Source organism: Anabrus simplex, chromosome 5, assembly GCF_040414725.1.
Source record: "Anabrus simplex isolate iqAnaSimp1 chromosome 5, ASM4041472v1, whole genome shotgun sequence".
NCBI lineage: Eukaryota > Metazoa > Arthropoda > Insecta > Orthoptera > Tettigoniidae > Anabrus > Anabrus simplex.
The window spans coordinates 109,365,775-109,379,797 of record NC_090269.1 but is presented as its reverse complement, the minus strand read 5'-3'; the positions used below and the strand labels follow the sequence as shown (position 1 = coordinate 109,379,797).

The 14,023-nt window shown below is 38.8% G+C and overlaps 1 protein-coding gene across 1 annotated transcript in view; it reads left to right on the top strand.

The window, feature by feature from the left end:
* Nucleotides 1-13,522, top strand: part of Rab23 (RAS oncogene family member Rab23) — a 679,572-nt gene extending 666,050 nt beyond the window's left edge. The window contains exon 7 of the mRNA XM_067147072.2: nucleotides 9,075-13,522. Coding sequence (XP_067003173.1) covers nucleotides 9,075-9,202 — 128 coding nt within the window. The 3' untranslated portion in view covers nucleotides 9,203-13,522. The remainder of the gene's footprint in view (nucleotides 1-9,074) is intronic.
* The last annotated feature ends 501 nt before the right edge of the window (nucleotides 13,523-14,023 follow it).

The window sequence follows — 14,023 nt, the reverse complement described above, 5'->3', positions numbered from 1 at the left end:
TTCAAAAGGAAGATCACACTACTCTCACAGTATATAAAGGAAAAGTGAACAAGAATGTGCTTCTGCTATGCACTCTACACTCAAGCGTTCAAGTCAGTGAAGATAACAAGAAGCTCCCTAGTACAACTGAATTTTAAAATGGAACTAAGTATGGTGTGGATGTAGTTGATCAAATGGCGCGTAAATACTCTACTAGAGCTGGATGCCGAAGGTGGCCTGTACATGTATTTTACAACGTACTTGATCTAGCAGCAATAAATTCATGGATAGTCTACAAGGAAGTTACGGGACAGAGAATCTCTCAACATGATTATGTTCTTCAAGTAATACAAGAACTAAGATCTGATTTTGTGAAGACAAGATCCCGGTTGATTGAACTCCCTACACTTCAGCCTGAGCCTCAGATTCAGGTTCAATGTGCCAGTCGTAAGCGACGGCAATGTCAGGTGAACTCCAGTTGTAAACAGAACAAAACCTCTGACACATGTTCTTCGTGCAACAAAGTAGTCTGTGGAAAATGTTCGTGTAAGGTAATAACTTGCATAAATTGCTTGTCAAGTGCCTAAATAGGCTTGTAAACAAGTAGAGACCGTTATTTTTATCATAATTTTCCACAAAGGCATTCAATAGCAGGTCCGCCAAAATATTTCATTGTTACCTATTAGAAGTGAGAGAATATGAACAATTATTAATATTTAACAATGGACTGATCTGTATACAATACATCCTAATGGTTAACTGTTGTTTTAAAATAAATTATTGAACATTCTCATGTTTCCCAGACCCTGGATCCTAGGTATATGTCAGTACCTGGCAGCGGTCAAAATGACCGCCTGCGGCCTTTATAGGTATGAGGAATGTTCGGCCGTTCTAGTGTTAATGGTAGTGTGAACAGTCATAACTCTCGCTCTTGGCGTGCAGAAAATCCTAATGGTATTTATGAAGTCTCTCATTATTAGGGATGACAGTTCCAGTATCTTTCATAAGGTAAGATTTCATGTAAGATTGTATATACGCTTAAAGCAGGGCGGCCGCGCGTGACCTAAGTTGGCCTGAGGTAGCTGACATAGCGCAGAATATAAACACTCTGTGTTTGGCCTGAGTTTATAAGAAAGACCCTGTGTGTTGTTTGTGTCATCAATCCATAGACTAGTTTGATGCAGTGCTCCGTGTCACCCTATCCTGTACTATCCTTTTCATTTCTACGTAAATACCACATCCTACCTCTACTCCAATCTGTTTGTCATATTTATACCCTGCCATTTTTACAGCCTACTTTTCCCTCACTGAACAAGCCCTGGGTGTCTTAAGATGTGCCGCATCATTCTGTCTCTTCTTCTGGTCAAATATTGCCAAATTGTTCTCCTCTCACCAATTCGATTCAGTATCTCTTCATTTGTGATTTGATCTACCCATCTCGCCTTCAGCAATCTTCTGAAATACCACATTTCAAAAGCTCCTATTCTCTTTCTGAGCTAGTTATTGCCTGTGTTTCACTTCCATACGATGCCATGCTCCAGATGAGTCTTCAAAAACTTCTTTCTAATTTCTATATCAGTGTTCAAAGTGAGCAAATTGTTTTATATTTTATATAGTTTTTAAGAAAGGCCTTCCTTGCTTGTGCTAGTCTGCATTTTATGTCCCCCTTACTTCTGCCACCATTAATTTTACTATCCATGTAACAGTATTTATCTGCTTCCTTTAAGAATTCATTTCCTAATCTTATATTTCCTGTATAACCAGACTTCATTCAACTGCACTCCACTTTGGAGTACGATAGATCTATCAATGGTTAGTGAGTCATGTTTTCTTGTCCTCCCAGTACTGTTTCATCCTTTCAGATCTTGCCTTCCTCTCTTCTTCAGAAATTCTGTATAGTCGCCCTCTCCTGAAACCTCTTTATCTTTGGTTATTTTTTTGCGGATCCATCTACAAGCATCACTTCTGTAATTTGGAACTCTCGTAGGTCCTTCTCAGTTTCCTTAAACCAGTTTGGCTTGGTTTTCTTATTGCAGAAATAGTAGGAGATTTAGTTATCCTTTTCAGGTCCATTCTTAGGATGTGGCCATAGAAGTCAGTTCTCCTTTTCCTTATTGTGTCGGAAATCCTTTCTGTTTTCCATTACCTTTGTTTTGGATTTATTTATTTTCATCTTGTATTCCTTGTCCAAGACAGTGTCCATACCATTCAACAATTTCTCCAGATCTTCTGTAGACTCAGAATGACAATATAATCGGCAGATCTCAGAATTTTGATATTCTCTCTATAGATTGTGATTCCTTTTCCAAATTCCTCTTTGATGTCCTTTGTCATCTGTTCTATGTGAACATTGGAAAGGAGAGAGGATAAACTGCAGCCTTGTCTCAGTCCTTTCTGGATTGCTGTAGCTTTATCATAGCCTTCGATTCTTATCACTGCAGACTGTCTGACTCGTTGGCTGAACAGTCAGCGTACTGGCCTTTGGTTCAGAGGGTCTCGGGTTCGATTCCCGGCCGGGTCGGGGAAATAACCTTAATTGGTTAATTCCAATGGCACGGGGGCTGGGTGTATGTGTTGTCTTCATCATCATTTCATCCTCATCACGATGCGCAGGTCGCCTACAGGAGTCAAATAGAAAGACCTGCACCTGGCGAGCCGAACCCATCCTGGGATATCCCGGCACTAAAAGCCATACGACATTTCATTTTTACTGCAGACTGATTATTGTACAGATTGTAGATAATTCTTCTTTCCCGGTATCTGATCCTGACCACCTTCAGATCTACAAATGCCATGTATGTAGGCTTGTCTTTCTTAATTTGATCCTCTAAGATCATATGTAAAGTCAGGATTGCTTCAAGTGTTCCTCCATTTCTTCTGAAGCCAAACTGATCTTCTCCCAACTCAGTTTCAACTTGTCTTTCCATTCTTCTGTAAATCGTACATGTTGAAATTTTGCAGGTATGAGATACTAAATTAATGGTGCGGTAGTTTTTACACTGGTCAGCACCTGATTTCTTGGGAATAGGTATGACAACATTCTTTCTAAAATCGGATGGCACTTCTCCTGTATCATACATCTTATGCACTAAATGGAATAACCTCATCATGCTGGTTTCTCCTAATGTGGTCAGTAATTCTGAGGGTATGTTATCAGTTCCAGGTTCGTATTTAGGTCTCTCAAGGCTCTGTCGCAACCTCAAAGTTGGGTCCCCCATTTCATCATCAGCATCAACAGTTTTTTCTTGTTCCAGAACCTTATTATCTACTTCTTTTGCTTGATACAATGTTCCTGCCATCTTTCTGATTTGTCTTCTTTCCTTAGATGTTGTTTTCCACCTGAGTGCTTAATATTCATACACCTAGGTTTCCTTGATTTACCTATATGTAGCATCTACTTTTCCTAAACCATACAACCTTCAACATCCTTGCATTTCTCTTTTAGCCATTCTTCCATAGCTGACCTGCACTTTCTATCTACTTCATTTATTAATCGTCTGTATTCTTTTTTGCTGTCCTCATTTGCTTTTAAAAAAAAAAAAAAAATGTTGTTCATCAATCAGGTCTAATATCTCCCCATTTATCCACTGATTGATCCTTGATCTTACTTTTATTCCTACCTTTTGTTCAGCAGCTCTACTTGTCTCATTCTTCACGACTGACCATTCTTCATCTATTGTGTTTGTTCCAGCCTTTTTAGTTCGTCCTTGTACAACATGTTCCTTGAAACAATCCCTCACACTCTTTTATTTCATCTTATCTAGATCCCATCTTCTTGCATTCTTTCCTTTCTTCAATTTCTTCAACTTCAGATGACATTTCATGGCCACCACATTGTGGTCAAAGTCCACATCTCGGCTCCTGGGAACATCTTGTTATACCAATGTAGTTGGTCCGTTATTGGACATTATAAATTTTCCAGCTAACTCATTCCTGGTTGCCAGCGTTTCGCCCCAGTGTGCTAAGTTGAGCTCATCAGTTGGTAAATAGCACACCCACCAAGACGCATGGCTAGTGCATACCATGAAGGCCACTGTGAGACTTTGTCTCATTTCCAAAAATTGATGCCTGCCTGGCCATCAGATGATATAAATGTTGATTCCCACCTCTCTCATAGTGCATTGGCACTGCTGGTGGCTCCACATAGCCTATGCAGAGGCCTTCACGGTATGCACTAGCCGTGCGTCTTGGTGGGTGTGCTATTTACCAACCGATGAGTCCAACTTAGCACACTGGTGTGAAACCAGGAATGAGTTAGCTGGAAAATGTATAATGTCCAATAACGGACCAAGTACATTGGTATTATAAATTTAGTCATTTAGGACAAATATTTCAGGTTCCCTATGAAAATCAACATTTATATAAACACCTTGTTATCCAACATCTGGTTTGTGAAACTCATCCTGATCATAATGAAGTCTATCTGATACCTTCCTGTGTCTCCTGGTCTTATCCATGTGTAAAGTCATCGTTTGTGGTGTTTGAACCAAGTATTAGCAAGGACTAAATTATGATCAGTGCAGAATTCAACTAGCTGACTTCCTCTTTCATTCCTTCGTTCCAGTCTGCATTCTCCTACGGTATTACCTTCTCTTCCTTGGCCTACCACTGCATTCCAGTTTCCCATCAAAATTAGATTCTCATCTCCTTTTACATATTGTATTAAATATCCTATCACTTCATATATTCTTATATTTCTTTATCATCTGCTGAATTAGTAGGCATATACTGTAGGCCAGCACTATTGTGTTGGGCATTGGCTTGGTGTCTATCTTGACAACAATAATTTGTTCGCTATGCTGGTCGTAGTATCTTAATTGCTACCTTACTTTCTCATATTAAACCAACTCCTGCATTTCCCATGTTTGATTTAGAGTGATAATTCAATAGTTGCCTGACCAAAGATCCTGTTCTTCCTGTCAACGAACTTCACTTATACCAATTACGTCTAATTTTAGTCTATCCATTCCCTTCTTCAGATTCTGTAACCTACTACAGCGATTCAAACTCCTAACATTACATGCTCCAACTCGCAGAATGTCAGTATTCATCTTCCTGATAATTGCTCCCTCCTGTGTAGTCCCTACCTGGAGATCCGAATGGGGGACTTCTTTACATTCGGAATATTTTAACTGGGAAGAAGCCATCATCAATACATAATTCATTCATATAGAGAGAACTGCATGTCCTTGAGAGTTAGTTACGGCTGTAGTTTCCCATTGCTATCAGCCGTATAACAGTATCAACACAGCTAAGCTGTGTTAAATATTATTATAAGGTCATATCAGTAAGTCGTTCAGCTGCCGCCGTTGTAACTTCTGAAAGGCTGTTACCCCCTCCCCTTGCGATGAACCATTTGTTAGTCTGGTGTCTTGACAGATACCCCTCTGATATGGTTGCACCTACGGTTCAGCTATCTGCTTCATTGGGACGCACAAACCTCCCCACCGTGACAAGGTCACATGGTTTCAGGGGAGGTAATCTTACATAACCAAATGTAATCCATTTAACATGATTCTGACAATGAAGCTCTTAATAGTGCCATACTTTAAGAATGAACTGACTGGTAAAACCTTGTTGCTCACCCTCAGGGAGGTGATACATAATAATTATGCAGCAGTAATATTGAAATGAAAAGAACGGGATGATCCAGACTGTGAGATAACCGGTTATACGAGTGGGCTTGGAGGCATACAGATTTCGTATGGTGTCCTGCGATATGTCTGTCCATATTTGCTGCAATGGGTCCTTTATATTGCATGAACTCCTAGGCTGCTGATGTTGGGACCCTAGTTGGTCCTAGACATGTCCGATGGATGATAAATCTGGTGATCAGGCAGGCCAAGGAAATGTGACAACGTTGTGGAGGTATTTCAGTGACATCCTTACTATATGTAGCCAAGCATTATCCTAATGGAAAAATACTTTTTGGTAGCCTTGCCATAAAGGACAATACATGTGGCTGCAGGATGCCTTGCACTTATCACTGTTGCATCAATGTCCCTAGCATCACTGCCAGGAGTGATAGACTGTTGTGTACGATGGTCCCCCAGACCAACATATGATCAATGGGCTGGAATGTTATACCACAGCAAAGGGAGGATTGGGGTGCTCACCACAAGGCCTCCAGATATGAGCACAGCTGTTGTCAATATACAAAGAGAACCTAGATCCTTCCCCAAAGACAACCCAGTTCCAGTTTTTAGCAGTCCAGGTTTGTTGTTCATGACCCCCTGTAAATGAAGGAGACTGGAGGTAGGAGTTAATGGCAGAAGATGTATTGGATGCCATGAGTCTGATTTCCCTTCAGCCTAGCACCAGGAAATATTTCGGGAAGACACAGGGGCCTGTAACGATGGTACTGCATATGTCTGGATGGCAAATATACGCCAATAATATTCGGATCTGCTTGTTCTTGTCAGAGGATCAGATGATGATCTCTTCTAATGGTCAGTCGAAGGCATCCTGAGCCCATTTGTTGTGTATGTGTGTCTTCACACATCCACTATTCCAACATGTACTAACATTGTGATAAGAATGGCCTAGATTATTGGTGATTCGTTGATACGATCATCCAGTCTTGTACATTCCAATAATGTGCCCCCTCTCAAACTTTGATAACTGGGCAAAATTTCTTTGATTGTATCACACATGCATGTGGAATGGTCAACAAGTTTTAAACAACCAGAAGCAGCGTTCCACTATGTCATAGAAAAGGCTATTTGCAGATGATGTTATACTGTATAGAGTAGTAAATGTGTTGCAGGATTGTAAGCGACTGCAGGGGGACTCAATCAAATGTAGTGAGATGGACAGCAGACAATGGTATGAATGTAAATAGGACGAAAAGTTGAGTTGTAAGTCTCATCAGGAGAAAAAGTCCTCTCAATTTTAATTATTGTATTGATGGGGGTGATGGTACCTTATGGGGAGCAATGTAAGTACTTAGGTGTTAATATAAGAAATGATCTTTATTGGGGACTAATGACCTAGATGTTACGCCCCTTTAAACAACTTCCCCCCGTGGGTGGGGGTGGTAGAATAACACCCACGGTATCCCCTGCCTGTCGTAAGAGGCGACTAAAAAGGGCCCGAGGGGCTCTGAACTTTGGTGCGTGGGCTGGCGACCACGGGGCCCTTAGCTGAGTCCTGGCATTGCTTCCACTTACTTGTGCCAGGCTCCTCACTTTTATGTATCCTATCCGACCTCCCTTGGTCAACTCTTGTTCTTTTCCGACCCCGACGCTATTAGGTTTGCGAGGGCTAGGGAGTCTTTCATTTTCACGCCCTTCGTGGCCCTTGTCTTCCTTTGACCGATATCTTCATTTTTCGAAGTGTCGGACCCCTTCCATTTTTTCTCTCTGATTAGTGTTATATAGAGGATGGTTGCCTAGTTGTACTTCCTCTTAAAACAATAATCACCACCACCTTTAAACAACAACATCAGAGATCTTCATTGGGGTAATCATATTAACGAGGTAGTGAAGAAAGGTTACAGATCTCTTCACAGGGTTATGAGAGTATTTTGGGGTTATAGTAAGGTTGTAAAGGAGAGGGCGTGTAAGACTCTGGTAAGACCGCAGGCTCCAGTGTATGGGACCCTCACCAGGACTACTTGATACAAGAACTGGAAAGCAGCACAATTGAATGGTTGAAAACCATAACGGTATAAGTGACAGTTTTAAAAAAATGAGTTAAGTGCAGAATGTAACTCCGGGGGATGTATCTTTTCACCAGCAAAGAGATACAAGTGATAGCGGTAATATTCTGCGCTCTAGTGATGGGTGGTATAACTACAAATAGCATGCTTTATATGAGTGTTAAGATGTTTAAATGCCTTTTTCTCTGAATGACCAAAATGTTACTTATACCGTTATGGTTTTCATCCATTCAATTTATTCTGGGTGATTCCCAACAAAGGAGTAGTGTTACTAAAATGTTGCAAACTTTGGGCTGGCAAGACTTGGGAGTAAGGAGACGAAATACTCGACTGTGTGGCATGTATTTTTTACTTAAAACTTCTATTTGAAATAACCATTTTTTCAATACAACATAGTTTTTATTCTACATTTAAAAAAAATCATTGTTATTCTTTTATTATGGAACGTGTTTTGCCCATATTTTGGGCATCATCAACCATGTTTTTTAACTCATTGAATCAAAATATCCAAGATCCTGGGTGTTTATATCCTTATAAAATCTTTAAAATTAAATGCTACCTTGGAAATTGTTTAAAAAATATGTTATTATATAACTATATGATTTATGTAGACATCTGACTATTTTTTTTGTTTTTTATCATAACGGCTGGTGGAGTAAGCAAAACAATGATAATAAGTACAGATTGGGGCAAATATTCTTTTATTTAATGAGGAATGGAATAAATTATCAAGGGAAATGTTTGATCAAACACCAAGTTCGTTAAAAATATTTAAGAAAAAGGTAGGTAGAGGTAGAGGTAGGTGTGAGGTAATCAGCTGATAGGGAATGCCACTTGGGCGACTGTCCTAAATGCAGATCATCGGTGACTAACTAAATCTAAAGTAGCCTTTGCAAGCTTTTACATAGGCCATGGATGGCAACATGATCACGGTCTTTGGTGGCAAGACCATTCAACTAGTCAGGTCACTATGCTGATCATTTGACTATCTGTTTGAGATGTAACTACATGCTGAGTTTTGCAGCAAAAGAACAACTCTATCTTGGTACCGTACATGATTTGTTTTTTTTTGTTTTTTCTCCTATGGGTGTACCAGCCATTATCATTTAAGGATATATCATTATGAGTGATTTTCATCTTGTTGAATTTTCAACCCTTGAAACTGGGAGTTACAATTAAATTAGCTATATTAGTGCCTTTTAGAAATGACAACTTTATTAGTCAAAAACATCAAGAAATTTACAATTACTTTTCACTAAATAAATCTAAAATCATTTGGATTTCATTCAAACTAGCTAAACATCACATGCAGAGGCCTGATAACCTAAACTATTCTGGATTTGACACTGATGCTGAAAACCACATCATATTCTATGTATTATTTTTTTTACTTGTTTTGGTCATTTTGTAAGCATTATGTGTGATCTTTTTCTAGGTGCCTTCAGTCCTGCGATACAAAATGGAAAGTCTCACCATGGTAATGGAACCATTGTCCTTCGACCAGGAAAACAGAAGAGTCACAAAAAGAAGAATGTGTTAAGGAATGCCTGCAGAATCTTATGATACAGCAAGCTGTAGTATTCAAGTCAAGAACTCCTGTGCTCTCTGTGACAGTGAAAATTATAATATACACATTGATAAGTAGTTAACAAAGGACAGATGAGCATAAAGTATGTCACTCTCACTACCTTAATCAAGTAGGGTCAGTGTAATCATTAAAGTAATATCAAGTCTGATTTATGCATTAAGAACAAGTTCTTCCTCAATTTTCTTCTAAATATATAGAAGGAAAATATTTCAATCAAATACAACATCAATTTTTAGAGGAATCCATAAATGTTACCATGGCCAGCTATTATGGGACCAAAAATGCATCTTTCAATATTTTGTTTTATAGGATCATGTTGTATCTTCTGTCTTCTTATATACTTTCTTCATGTCTAACCAATGGATACTGAATAATAAATACCAATCTCAAATAGGCAAGTGTAAATCATATACCTAAAATATCTTTTAGTACAGTCCCTCGTATCTACATATTTGGCGATTACTATTAAGATATTTCCTGGGTAGGAGCCTGTTGTTACTTTGTGTATCTGATGTACAGGTTGAGCCGGCCCCTTGGTCTAGGGGGAACATGCCAGCCTCTTACCTGGAGGTCCTGGGTTTGATTCCCACCTAGCTCAGGAATTTTTTTCCTGGAACTGGGAGCTGTTTTGAGATCCACTCAGCCACATGATTACAATTGAGGAGCTATATGATGGTGAGATAACAGCCCTGGTCTAGAAAGCCAAGAATAATGGTCAAAAGGATTTGTCACACTGACCACGTATCACCTCATAATCTGCTGGCTTTCGGGATGAGCAGTGGTCACTTCTTAGGCCAAGACCTATCAGGGCTGTAGTGCCATGGGGTTTGTTTGTTTGTACAGATTACTGATGTTCTGCATACACTGTAGTATTCTTTGTCAAGGTGACTGATGTATTCCTACTCAGTGTGAGGTAGTCATTCTCCCCAGACTTAAAATCAGTTGATTTGAATGTATTTGAAACATTAGCAGCCTGTACATAAGATAGGCTACCTGTAAGTAGAACATGGTCCAACCCTGGAAAAGATCTTAAGACTCAGATATTCAATAAATCTATGACTGGTCAGGCATTCAGTCCCTTGGTGATAGAGGTTCCTTTCATTCTAGCATCGTTAGCCCCTGAACGGTCAACACACATTCAATTGTAAACTCATCCTAATGTTTTTGATTTTGTAGCACTTACATTCTCTAAAATTCATCTTGTGCTGCTGATAATGCGAGACGTACATGGTGACTGTATTCAGTCCACTGATGTACCGCTGCTTGCCCTGCTGTCATATACCAATTGCGATAAACAAACGCCAGCACTGCTTTTTACAAGTGCAGTGTATTTTTAATATGTGATACCAGATTTTTAATAAAATCTGACATTAGTCTTGATATTCTAATATTTATTCAATAGAAAAATAACCTTCATCACTTTTTTATAACTTTTCTATTACTGAACATTTTTTTATAATTTGCTTTACGTCGCACCAATACAAATAGGTCTTATGGTGATGATGGGATAGGAAGTGGATAGGAGTGGGAAGGAAGTGGCCGTGGCCTTAATTAAGGTACAGCCCCAGCATTTGCCTGATGTGAAAATGGGAAACTGTGGAAAATCATTTTCAGGGCTATTGACAATGGGGTTCGAACCCATTATCTCGGGAATGCAAGCTCACAGCTCTGCGACACTATGATACCTCTCTCTAACATGATGCACTCAGCCGACTAAATAAGTAAACCATCACCACACTGCTGTGACAGAACATCAGGCGTTAATAAGTGGTAGTTCGTGGCACGACCAAGTACAATAATATTTTGATTTAATGGATGTAAGGTCACAGATAGAGAGAATGAGCCACATGGCAGAGGTAGGCTCAGGCTACCTAGTCAACCTCTCGCAGACTGCAGTATAGCAGACAAAAGTTACAGTTGAAAATTGGGATTCAAACTGCAAAGCGCAGAGAAGGTTGCAAAGTAGTAGCTCTGAAAAAGAAATAGAAATGAGTGAATGGAAATTATAGGAATCTAATATCCTAGAAATGAAATGGCGTATGGCTTTTAGTGCCGGGAGTGTCCAAAGACATGTTCGGCTCGCCAGGTGCAGGTCTTTTGATTTGACTCCCGTAGGAGACCTGCGTGTCATGATGAGGGTGAAATGATGATGAAGACGACACATACACCCAGCCCCCGTGCCAGCGAAATTAACCAATCAAGGTTAAAATTCCCGACCCTGCCGAGAATCGAACCCGGGACCCCTGTGGCCAAAGGCCAGCACGCTAACCATTTAGCCATGTAACCAGACAATATCCTAGAGAGAAGTTTCCAAATGAACTATAATAATAGTATAATTGATCAGACATTCTGTGCCACTGTTCACTTGGGGTAGAGCAGCCAGTTGCTTTCTGCTTCTTCTTTAGCCAAGAGCATATGGTTACCCATCCAACTGGTGACCATGTCCAATGTTCGTTAACTTAGGAGGTATCCACAAAGTTTCATCATGGCTACACCGTTGGGTCTGTTTACTGTATCAGAAAATTCAAAGCAAACAAGCCCTCCCATACTTCTCTTATAAATTAAGGGTTGTACTATTTCAGTAGGCAATGAACTATGCAGATTCGAGTGATACCAATGCAAGTTTGGTTCTTATTGCCTTCTCTCCTTCACTTTATCCCACAGACGCATGAGTTGGGTCTATTCTCTGTACATTCATAAGTAGGAATATTCGTAAGAAAATAGAGCTGGAAACTCTTGGACATTTGCAGATCTCAAATTCTCCCATAATTTTGGTGGTATGATAGCCAGTACATTAGATCAATCAGTGCATATGAAGTTATGTTACCATAGATTCAGTGTTCTCTGGGTATAGTATGAATATTTGTGAAATCCATGACCTGTTCCAGCATGCTCTGTCAATTTATTTTGCATAAATTTACATAGAGAAAGTTTCTGAAAATGAAAATGAAAACTTCAGGATAAATTCACCAATCAAGCACAATTAATTTAAAATGTTTAGAATGAATATTTTCCATTAAACCTATATCTACATACCTATATCTAATCTAATAGTTTTTCAGATTCTTAGTTGTCATTTTAAAAAAAATTGTTAAAAAATCAGAAAATGTTGAACAGTTAAGCACTTCATTTCACTGATTTGCTAGGTCACTTACATGAAGAATGACCTATTTTGGAGGTGTTTTCTACATCAGATATTACATTAATTTAATTCTTTACCGACTTGTTATAAGGGAAAGATTGGAGAAACAGAAGGAAGGAAAACATACATGGCATTCAATAAGATAATTACTGTAATATTCAGCCGGTCACTGTATTATTATCATTATTTTTTCATTTTTTTACGTCATACCAACACAAATAGATCTTATGGCGACGATGGGGTAGGAAAGTTCTAGGAGGGGGAAGGAAGCAGCCGTGGCCTTATTCAAGGTACAGTCCCAGCATTTGCCTGGTGTGAAAATGGAAAACCATGGGAAACCATCTTCAAGGCTGCCGATGGTGGGGTTCGATCCCACTATCCCCAAATACTGGATACCAGCTGCGCTTAAGCAACTGCAGTTATCAAGCTCAGTAAACAGTATGTTTGTAAAATAAATGGAGAAAGATAATTTGTCCTGTACCAAGGAGCACATTTGAGTTAAAGGGAGGGGGATCAACCTAGCCCAAATTTGTAATTATTTGCAAAATATTTTTCATTCTTTCTGTAATATTGTTGCTTGACTCTCAGATTAAAGGTATTAGCTGTAATATAGAATCTTTACCTTTTTAGTCTGGGATCCACTTAATTTCAGAAAAATATGTCTTCACCTCTTTTTGTAATTTCCACTCTCTCTCCTTCCATTTATTTCACATAATTACTTTTTTTTCAATCCACTTCTACTGCTGGGACTGGAGTCTCTGTGCACCCTTCAACTGTAATTGAAGTACTTGTTTTTTCTAAGGCATCTTCCGAATGATACTCTTTCCTCCTGGAATATCACGTTGGAAGTTTAATAATGTTATTTGCTTTATGTCCTACTAAAAGTTGGAAGTTTGTATCTAACACATTTCACATTCTCAAATTCTCCATTTTTAGTAGCAGTTCAGTAACTTTGCAATGCAACTGGAAGGGACAATGTAACATGAGAATTCAAGAAGACAGAAGAACATAAGATAGTGACATATTTTGTGCTCAGTTTTCAATAACATCTATGTTGCAAAATATATTTGTCAACACTGAAGATGTAAGAAATGTTTCTGTGACGTGAATATGTTGTAATTTAAGAAAAGTTGTAAATCATAGTAATATTGTATGTTAACCCTCTTGGAGCCAGGAGCCGATCTGATCGGCCGCTCACTAGCAGCTGGAAGAGGCCAGAGCTCCGCCTGCACTCTACTACTGTAAAGTGCCAGGCCGTTTTTAGTAGAATTACGTGCATTTTAACATTCGCGTATATCTACCGGTGTATGTCAAATACCGGCAAGAAATTTTCTATACGTCGACTACATAAAATAAACAACTGATTTAGAGTGATATAAATAATTAAAAAGTATTATTGTTGATATTATGGTTGTCGAAAACGTTTACTTTTAGGAAGAGAAAAACATTTTTGCACTTTCTTTCTCAATATCTACTTTGAAAATATCATCTACGATACAAAAGAATATACGTATAAATGCAGAATTTATTTATAAATATAATTCTATAAAATAATTATTTTGAACGCGAAAAATAAAAATATAAAAAATTAAAATTCAAACGCATGTCCCTAATGAAAATCAGACAATTTTACTCACCGATAAAATTCATGTAT